At 36.6% G+C, this 11030-nt stretch overlaps 1 protein-coding gene across 1 annotated transcript in view; it reads right to left on the reverse strand.

The window, feature by feature from the left end:
• Window positions 1-4192: 4192 nt before the first annotated feature.
• The window catches only part of LOC306886604 (zinc finger protein 513-like), an 8328-nt gene continuing 1490 nt past the window's right edge, over window positions 4193-11030 (reverse strand). Inside the window, exons 2-4 of the mRNA XM_079443863.1 lie at window positions 8289-8417; window positions 6621-7337; window positions 4193-5235 (exon numbers count right to left, since the gene is read on the reverse strand). Of these exons, the coding sequence (XP_079299989.1) occupies window positions 4472-5235; window positions 6621-7337; window positions 8289-8417 (1610 nt within the window). The 3' untranslated portion in view covers window positions 4193-4471. The remainder of the gene's footprint in view (window positions 5236-6620; window positions 7338-8288; window positions 8418-11030) is intronic.

Below are 11030 nucleotides of genomic sequence, written 5' to 3' on the forward strand. Positions count from 1 at the left end.
AAAAAGTAACATTTTGTAAATATTTAAGTTCATAATATTACGAATATATTTTATGTCATTTTAATTGTCTTATAAATGACAAAATATGAAGAACTACAAATGATAAAGATTGATTTATAATTAGTAAATTATTTAAAATAATGCCTTAAAAATATATATTTAATTGTTATAAAATCGATAATTTTTTACATATAAAGAACTAAAACAGTTAAACTTTAGATATTGTTATATATATATATATATATATATATTATCATAGTTGATTCTATAGAGCTTTAAACCTTTTTTAAACAAATAAATGTTGGACAACGGTGCAACAAATTCCAACAAATATGCAACAAACCTCTTGTAAGATATTATAGACATTTCCATTCTCTGGTTTACAAAGGTTGCAGTCTTCAGTTTTAACATTTTAAATAAGCCCTACTAAACAAATAACTGTATAAATGTGGTTTGATCACTTTGTAAAGGTTGTGTGAAAGTCAAGCTCAGGTCACTGGTGATGTATCAAGCTTAACACTGAAGCGTCTGAGTGACACAACAGCTGCTGCCATCACGAATGTTTACTCTTATAAATAACTGGACAGGTGGAGGAGAGCTAATTCTGGACGGACACACCAGAGTCAGGACATACCGGCACATCCACGGACTCTGTGTCATTGTCCAGAAGGAAGATCATGACGTGGACGGATGTCTTCTGCTTCCTGAGTCATAGATGATTCTAACTGCAAATCAAACATTTGACGTGATTAATCAGATGCTGAAGTGTGAATGTGACTGAGGAAACCAATGCCTCTCACCTCTAGAAATCCAGAGCTGGAAATCCATCTGTGCTCACAAACACGTCTTAGTTGCTGGTAAAACGGAACCAAGTCAGGTGTTTGAGAGAGGTTTGGTCCCTTTCAACCAGCTACTGCGCCGTGACTTCAGCCAGCAACACAAACACAGGAATCTACATCAATGATGAGAGTAAAAAACACATGGACCTTGGGTGATTACATCACTGACATATTACCTGAATCACAAAAACGTTAATATTCATATTCAATATCAATGATAAAATATGTGTGATGGTCTGTTTTTCTGTGATTACTCTCTGGAACAGCTCAGTTCTGCTCTCTACAGGAAAGAAATGGTAAATGCTTAAACAATTAAACAGCTACATTTTGCTTTATTTTTTTTTTTCATGCCAGTCCTGTGTTTTCCACTTTGCTGTATTGTAATAAATGCACATTTATTGATTCAAAACAAACTAAGGAAATAAACGATATTTGTCTTACTTTTTTCTCTTTATATATTATTTCTGTATTTATATGTATGGATTTTAGTTGCCATACCGCATTAATAACTAACATTAATGCATTATTTATATTTTAAAAACAATGTTTCTAAATATTTTACTATATATATATATCAACCAACTCAAGGTAGCAACTCAATAATTGTCAATGTATAATAAAATACATTTAATTAATTGCATAACTGGCACAATATGATGAGCAAATTTGGTGACTTTTTTCTCCACAAATGGAAAATAGAAAAGAAGGCAAAGGAGAAGCACATGTTGGAATTCTACATAAACTCACACAAGTGGAGTGATACAATAGAATGATGTATCATAAGAGAATAATGCTCGTCCAAATCAATTAGTGCACTGTAATCTAATACTGTATAGAATATTTATTCTTCAGAATTCCAATTTTGTTTCATCTCTAACAAATGTCTCAATGCAGCTGCTTTTAATAAAAGCTTAAAAACATCTTTATTATGAAACCAAAGGCCACTTCAGATCAACAATTTGTGTACAAATATCAGAAAGCTAAAGAAACCCACAAAAATACAGTACATAAATAATCATATTACACCATATGACAAACCAAAAATCATTAGATTCAGTGCTGTGCATCCGTTTCATTCATTCCCTGATTGCACTGAACTCTTGCGGTGTATTTCAGAGTGACTGCACCAGTTCTGTAACAGAGAGAAAACAGACCAAAGCGGGGGACCAATTAAAGGAATAATTCACCCAAAAATGAAAATTTGCTGAAAATCTTCTTATCCTCAGGCCGTCCAAGATGTAGATGAGTTTGTTTGTTCATCAGATTGGGAGAAATTACATCACGTGCTCGGCAGTGAATGGGTGCCGTCAGAATAGGAGTCCAAACATCTGATAAAAACATCACATAATCCACATCATTCCAGTCCATCAATGAACGTCTTGTGAAATGAAATGCTGATCCATCCTTAAGACATTATACATGTCTAACAAACACGCAACTTGTGGAACATTGTGATGTTTTTATCAGTTGTTTGGACTCCTATTCTGACGGCACCCATTCACTGCAGAGGATCCATTGGTGAGGATCAGTCAATCTGATCTTGAAGGGTCTGAGGGTGAGTAAATGTTCAGCAAATGTTTATTTTGGGTGAACTATTCCTTTAAGATCAAATACATATCAAAGTGACAGTGTACAAAATGTATAAATGTTTGTTTTGAATATGACCTGTTCATTATAAAGAGAATATGAACATGTGGTCTCCACTTTCTTCCTCGTGAACTGATTTGCACAAATAAAAAAGGGAGTGGGGGGTGGGCAGGATCTTTCCCACGAAAAAGTGTGAGAAAATTAAACCTTCACAGGTTTCCATGATAACTTTTCCTAAGAGAAAATTTCACAGTAGGCATCACACTTTAATTGAAATAAAACTGAAGGAAATCTTTTAAAGTCAAACAAAAGACACACACAATCAATCGGGCATCTCATGAAAACATATCTGGGTCATTTTCACACCAAAAATAAAAGAAAAACAAATGCATAAAGAAAATGAGGCCTATTTTAGGACCATTCCAACTTTTTTTGCATTGTGACATTATTTTCCAAAGACAATTAAGGTCATTTACGCCATAATGCAATAACAAAAAAAAATATTTTACCGTAATACAGTAATGAAAACAAAGGGATAGTACAATATATACTACCACAATAACTGAACAATTTACTTTCTTCCACTTTTTAACATTACAGAAATGAAAATCGCAGAGATGCAATAATGTCGCAATGCAAAAATACGTACAAATCACCCTCATATTCCTTATGCAAAACATTCCCTTATATAGTAATCATTTCGGGGTAAAGATAATGTAGCATTTCTGAACAGTTTTCGTGAGACTCACTCATACGTATCCCTCTAATGCCCTGGAAAAACCTAGAGTGTGCTGGGGACGGACGAGACCCCGATCAGTGCAGCATTTTGCAGTGGCACCAGGAAATTCAGATACAGTAAATGAGGGAAGGAGGAGCAGCACCTCCCCGAGACAAGGCAACATCACTGTCATTGTGCATAAGTGAACATACAGTAGCAGCCAGACGTCTTCAGTGTCATCAAATCCCTCGCGAAACAACTAGAGCTGCTGCATCGGCCTGGAACAGGGACACTTGTTGCTGTTATTGCAGTTCTTTCATTCAGCAATTCAACGAGAACGCATAACAGCAGAGAGGTGAATCCCACAAAACACATCATGAATATATAAATTCATGCCAATTTAAAAGAAAAAAGAATAAGTTCTATTTTGCATAAAAGAAAATGTCTGGTAGGATTTAACTTTTTCATTGTAACGTTTTCATGAAAGTAAATTAAAAAAAGACAAAAAGTCTCATTATTATAATACAATTATTATAATGGGAGTATGTGTTGTGCTCACTTAAAATTTATTTTTAAATACAATTTTTACTGAAAGAAAAAACTTTTTTTCTTGTTTGTTTGTTTTAATCCGTTTCTTGTTTGTACATTGTTTGTGGCTGTTTATTTTTGTGGTTTTAAAAAAATTTAATAAAAAGAAATCAAATAAATGTTTTTAAAGCTTAACAAATGAAGTCCCCAAAATAATTTAAAAATGCAAAACAAAACGCTCATAAGAAACATGCCTCATTTTTAAAACCTAAAAGTAAAAAATAAAAATGAATTAATTAAAAAAAAAATAGAAAATCAAAAAAATAAACAAAATAAATAAAACTAAATTGAAAGGTAGTGTAAAATAAAAATTCACTATTCATCATTATGGTCCTAAGAGACATGGTTCCTTCCAAAAAAAAAAAAAAAAAAAATCTTCATGGTCCTAAGAAACATGCCTCTTTTTTTCATGCAAAATTACACAATCCTGGATTTAACTTTTTTTCTTTTCTTTAATTTTGGGGTGAAATGTGGCATGTTAGATTTTTGTGAGACTCACCCAGTATAGAATAAATGTGCTCTTTTAGTTCAAAATGTCTAGCTTTAATTGCAAAGCTGTGATTCTGGGATTGAAATCAGCTGCTGTAAACAGTTGGACAAAATACAAATACAATCAAGTGAAAAAAAACAGCACACTGGCCCTGTAGCGACACACCGTTACTACATGGATTCCTCTGATGAAAACAATAATAATAATAATAATAAGGCAACTGGAGTTAGACATCATAAAGAGCTTCCACTACATTTCTCCTTCCTCATCCTCTTCCTCTTTCTCCGGCAGCTGCATCTTGAGCCAGCCTTCGGCGGAGTGGCCGTGCTTCTTCTGGTGGCGTTTGTAATTGTCCCAGTGGCCCGTGGTGTATCCGCACTCCTGGCACTTGAAGGGCTTCTCGCCGGTGTGCCGCAGCATGTGGCGTTTCAAGTTCATGCTCTGGTTGCAGCTGTAGCTGCACACGCTGCACTGGAAGGGCTTGGCGCCCGAGTGGATGCGCTCGTGCCGCTTGAGATTGGCCAGATTTCCGCAAGCGTAGTCGCACACACGGCATTTGTAGGGCTTCTCGCCCGTGTGCACGCGGTGGTGCCGCTTGAGGTTGTCGAAGTGGGCGGAGGCGTAATTGCACTGCGGGCACTTGTAGGGCTTCTCGCCGCTGTGAGTCTTCATGTGGCGTGCGAGATGGTTGGGGTACTGCGTGACGAACGGACACGACGTGCAAGAGTACAGCTTGTCGCCTTTCTCCGGGCTACTTGGCGAGCTTTTGGACAGCATGTCTAGTGTGCATTTACTGCAGATCTGCGCCGTGGCGCCCTCCTCGTCCTCCAGCACTGCTCCGCACACGCGGCACGTGAAGGGGAATAGCAGCTCGGGCAGAGGGTCTGACTCTTTGGCCAAACCCTGGGCGTGCAGCAGGGCGGGGGGATGGCGGTCCGTTCGCAGGGTGTCGTAGCTTTGGAGGAAGTCAGGGTCGCTGCTGATGTGCAGAGTCAGGTCAGACACCACAGACTCTGAAAAACAAATGAACAAAAAAAAGCTTCCTCTTTACAGCGAATCCAGATTTAGGAAGCCAAGAGTTTCTACTTCCCCTTGCTTCATGCTTTGCTTCCTTTTTTTGGTTTGCAGCACGAAGTGCTTAAAGTGCTAAGTACAAAGTTAATGGAAGTATGCAATAGCAAGAAACCTGCAGTTTTGAAGAGAACAAGTGCTTCCTCGGAATCTGCATTCCTGTTTAGCACTGTAAATAAAAATAACTGAATGAAGTCAAGCAAAATAACTGCTTTATCTTTGTAGGGAAATTGCACTCATAAACGATTTTACTTCTGTATGACACATATTAGATGAGTGAAACAGAAAAAATATAGGGCTGAACTTTTTATCCCTTCGGAATCGACTGGATCATGAAAAAAATACTTTTCCCATCGTCTATTCTTATTTGGTATTATTGCAATAACTAGTATTTTTGGCAGGTATACGTTTATGATGACAGGACAGCAGAAGCAGTGAAAGCAAGTGATAGGAAAGGTGAGAACAGCCACAGGCCGGGACTCAATTTTGAATTTGGGGGAAAAATTTTTATTTATTTTTTTTCTGATAAATTTCTGATTGCAATTTTTTATGGGCTTTTTATGCTTTATTGGACAGGACAGTAGAGAAATAACGGAAATTATCGGGCGGAGAGAGAGAGGGGAGTGTGATCGGCAAAGGAGCTCGAGACGGGAATATGGAATGTGAGAATTAAATTATTTAAAAAAGCTCCATTTTTATCGTGCATGTTTGTAGTGCTGCAAAATTTGACCAAGAAAATTGTGATTATATATCAATAAGACTATAATAATATTATTGTAATATATAATGAATAAAAATAAATAATAATAATAAAAAAACATTTTATAAATAAAATAATATCGTGCTATAAAAATTATAGTATTTAAAAAATAATATAATATTTTACAATACTAATATTTATGTCTTAATTTATTCATTTTCAAATCTTAAAGTATAATGTGTAAATGAGCACTTCATTTTGAAATATGCATTGCATTTATTTTAATTAAACTGCCTTCGCAAGCCATATGGCTTATTTTTATAATGTATAATCATGATTTGCATTCTCGTTATTGTTCAACATTAACCATATTATTGAATCTGACTAAAGATTACAAAAACATTTTCTTCTTTAGCATAATATGCCCTAGGTCTGCACGATTTGAAAAAGAAAGAAAAAGGACTGCGATTTAAAATGTGAATTCATTAAAAAAATTTAATTGGCCAAAAAATAAATAAAAAATATCACACTAGGCTTGATTTGATAATCGCTCTAAAGCTATACCATGATTTTGGTTTTATTTAAAATGATCGCGCAGCTCTAACGTGAAGTGGATTAATTATTTACCTTCCGTGAAGTCTGTCGATTTGTCCTCCTTGTGGCTCATCATGTGTTTCTTTAAGGAGTGGCTGTTGTTGGCTCTGAAGTCGCACTGGCCGCAGTTGAGGTCTTTCTCCTGCGTGTGCATGCGCTGGTGCCTCTTCAGGTTTCCCAGAGAGTTGCACGCGAACGTGCAGAACTCGCATTTGTATGGCTTCTCGCCCGTGTGTGTGCGCACGTGCCGCTGCAGGTTGACCAGCTGGGTGGAGGCGTAGGTGCACTGCTGGCAGCGGTACGGCTTCTCACCATTGTGTGTTTTCATGTGCCGCTTCAAGTGATTGGAGTAACGCGAGCTGAAGCTGCACAGTTTACAGGAGTACGTTTTACAAGAGCTTCCATCGGACGTGGATCTGCCTCGGTTCACCTTCCCCTGCTCGGTGTCTGTGGGGTGGGCCTCCTCTAACGGACGGTCCTGCCGGTCTGCGTCTCCACCCTCGGCACCGCACTGGAGGCAGTAGAGGCCGGCGAGGTCCAGCGCGCCGCTCAGCGGGTCGCCCAGCAGCTGCCCGCACTGCCTGCAGGAGAGGTACGGAGCAAATGAGGCGTCGGGGCCCATCTCCTCCCGCTCGCTCTCCGTGTCTCGTGGGTCCTCAAAGTCGCTCTCCATGCCGAGACGGTTGTAGCTGGAACAGTCCTCATCACTGAAGCCATACACCGGCATTCCCATGTCAGCCGTGACGGAGTCTATCGGGAGATCACAACATGCTCTTTTATGGTTTTTCTTGAAAACCATTTTCTTTACTGTGTTTACATAGGAAGCTGCGGCAAAATATATCAAAGATTTCATAATATTTAAAATAAATAAATAAACAGATACAATACAATACAATAAATTAGGGTCAGCAAAATGTCTAGACTGTTCTCCCAGAAGAAAAATTGGTAAACGTAAGTTTTGTCAACTTGGAGTACACTAGCATATAGATGACTTCACATGGACTGTAAGCCACAAAACCTCATTTTCAATTTTATTTTTATCACAAAATCACTGTAAAGCAAGGCCTTCAGTTGTTTTTTGTTTCTGTGGCAACAATAATATAAATGTTTAATAAATAAAATCAATAATAATAATAGTTGCTATATTATTATTATTGAAAATATTATAACAACAACAATAAAATCAACAAATGTTACTTCTACTACTATTATCATTACTGATAATGATACTATAACTATACTATACTTACTATTAATTACTATTGATACAATATATATATATATATATATATATATATATATATATATATATATATATATATAATTATTATTAATATAAAACAAAGCTATTGTATCAGCTATTCTACAATAGATTATTATTATTATTTTAATATTCTAGTATTATATTAATTATATCAATATTCTTAATATTATTATCATTACTGTTAATAATGACAGTAGTAGTAGTAGTAATAGTAATAATAATAATAATAATAGCTATTACTACTATACAACAAGGTTTTCACAAAATCTAATTAGTAAAGTGTATTTGTATAACAAATATTCTACAACATCTTAGAAAGTGGGTCATCCCATTTTTAAAGCCTATTATCTATCCACAAATGTTTGGCTGAAGTATGGAACAGTACAGCAAAATAATTGTAAACTGACTTAAAGTAATTCATATTCCATATCACTGACCTGAGTCCCTCTCAAAACCCACGATCCTGTAGTCATTTTCTCCAAAGCCCAGCTCCTGTCCCAGGAGGAAGTCACTCTCCAGAACCAGGTTTTCCTGATTGCCGACTGCCGCCCCATCTTCAGCTCCGACTGCAAACAAACAACATCACAGTCAATAATAATATCATAGTTTACTTTATTATAAACTAGAGCTGTCAAACGATTAATCGCATCCAAAATAAAAGTTGTTTATATAATATACGTGAGTGTACTGTGTATATTTATTATGCATGTATAAATACACACACATGCATGTATATATTTAAGAAAAATGTTAAGTTTATACATAGGAATATAATTATATATATGGAAATGCATGTAAATATTTTCAAAATATATACTGTATGTGTACGTATTTATACACAGTGCCCTGCATAAGTATTGGAACAGTGAAGACAAAATTGCTCTGTTGGCTGTGGAGTCAAGACATTTGCAAATATAATTAAAAGATGAATATGAGACAAAACTACAGAATGTAACATTTTATTATTAGCCGTTTCAACACATACATGTTTTACCAAATAAAAAGAACAGCACTTTTAGAGTTCATCCCACTCATTGATGTGAGCATAAGTATTGGGACAGTTGAACAAAAGGCAGGTATAAAAGATTAAAAGCTATTATTTAGTTGCAGATCCCTTGCACACAATCACAGCAGTGAGTCTGTGACCCATAGACATCACCAGACTCTTGCTCTCATCCTTTGAAATGCTTTTCCCAGCCTTTAATGCAGCCAATTCCAATTGTTGCTTGTTTTGGGGAGTTTCTGCCTTTACTCTCCTCTCCAGCTGGTGAAATTCATGTTCAATCAGATTTAAATCTGGAGATTGACTTGGGCAATCTAAGACTTTCCATTTCTTTGCCCTTATAAATTCCTTGACTGAACTAGCAGGGTGTTTTGGGTCATTATCCTGATGCAATATGAAGCACTTCCCAATGAATCTGGTGGCATTTTCTTGAATATTGGTAGGCAAGATGGTTTTGTACCCTTCCTAATTCATTCTGCTACTGTCATCATACATTAAGTCATCAGTAAAGTTGAGAGGGCCTGTTCCAGAGACAGCCATGCATGCCCATGCCATGACACCACCTCCACCATGCTTTACAGATGAGGCGGTATGCTTGGGATCATTGCAGTTCCCTTTTTTTCTCCACATTTTTGCTTTCCCATCACTTAGACAAAGGTTCATCTTTGTCTCATCGGTCCATAAACACAGTTCCAAAACTCTTCTGGCTCACCTTTGTGCTTTTTTGCAAACTCTAATCTTGCCTTTCTATTTTTGGTGCTGGTCAGAGGTTTGCATCTTGCTGTGTAGCATCTGTAATTCTGTGTCAAAGTCTCCTGAGGACAGTAGATTGTCAGAGCATCACCCCAGCTTTCTGGAAGTTGATGGTGATTTTACAGAGACGTCTTTTAGGGTTCATTTTCACAGCTTTTATGATTTGTCTGTCATCAACTACTGTTGTTTTCTCAGCCGATCAGGTCGTTGTTGGTTGCTGGTGGTTTCCAAACTCTTGATTTCTCCATTCTTCCTCTTTTCTTTTAGCATCCAAATTGCTTGCTTTTCTCTCAAAGTCAGATCCCTCGTCTTCATCCTGGTTTGTGTGTCATCATTGAATGCAACATTCAGAATACAGAAGTAATGGATATAACTGATACGACACATTCCCTGGTTTTAATATCTGAAGAATTAATGCAGCAGGACACAGCTGATCACTTAGAAAGACCTGTGAGGCAACTGTTCCAATACTTATGCTCTCATCAGATAGAGGGATGAACTCTAAAAGTGCTGAACTTCTTAGCTGCTAAAACATTATGTGTTGAAACATCCAATAATAAAATGTGACATTCTGTAGTTTTGTCTCATATTCATCTTTTAATCATATTTGCAAATGTCTTGACTCCACAGCCAACAGAGCAATGTCTTTACTGTTCCAATACTTATGGAGGGCACTGTATATATATATATATATATATAAATATACACAGTACACACACACGTATTATGTAAACAAAAACTTTTATTTTGGATGCAATTATTTTATCAAACAATTAATCGTTTGACAGCACTATTATAAACCAAGTGGCTCATCCTATTTTAGAGCCTATTAAAACTATTAATCCATCCATTCAATAACATTATATTTAAATTTAGACTGTTTGTCAATTGCTTGGCTGAAGTATGGAAGATTGTAGTGGATTTAGTAAACTTTCTGAGCGAATGTTGAGTAAATATAGTGTAAAATGTTAATTAAATCATATTGTACATCATATAGCAGCAATATATCAGGCTCCTTGTTCTACTGATATCACCATTGGAAATTGAAAACTATATCTTAGTCTCTGAGCTAGTGAATTTTATAGATATTACACAATCTAGAAGAAGCCTTAGATGCAGTGTATCTGATAATGATTCTCAGTCATATCCAGTAAATGAGTATGAGAGACTTGTACAGTGATAAGACTGACGGCTCTGGAATGAGGAAACAAATACGACAGGAATGAATGAAGGAGGAAGGAACAGTGGAGAGACGGCAGATAAACGAGGGAGTCGGGTTAGAGACGGGTCCCGCGGCAGGAACAGGGGTCTGTACTGAGGAAACGCAGTGAGGAACGAATGACGACAGAAGAGGGGAAGCCGACATGTTTTCACTGAGATAGAGCCGATTCTTAAAGACTCATAACTCAACATTAAACAAGGG

The sequence above is a fragment of the Barbus barbus genome, assembly GCF_936440315.1.
Source record: "Barbus barbus genome assembly, chromosome: 20".
Taxonomy (NCBI): domain Eukaryota; kingdom Metazoa; phylum Chordata; class Actinopteri; order Cypriniformes; family Cyprinidae; genus Barbus; species Barbus barbus.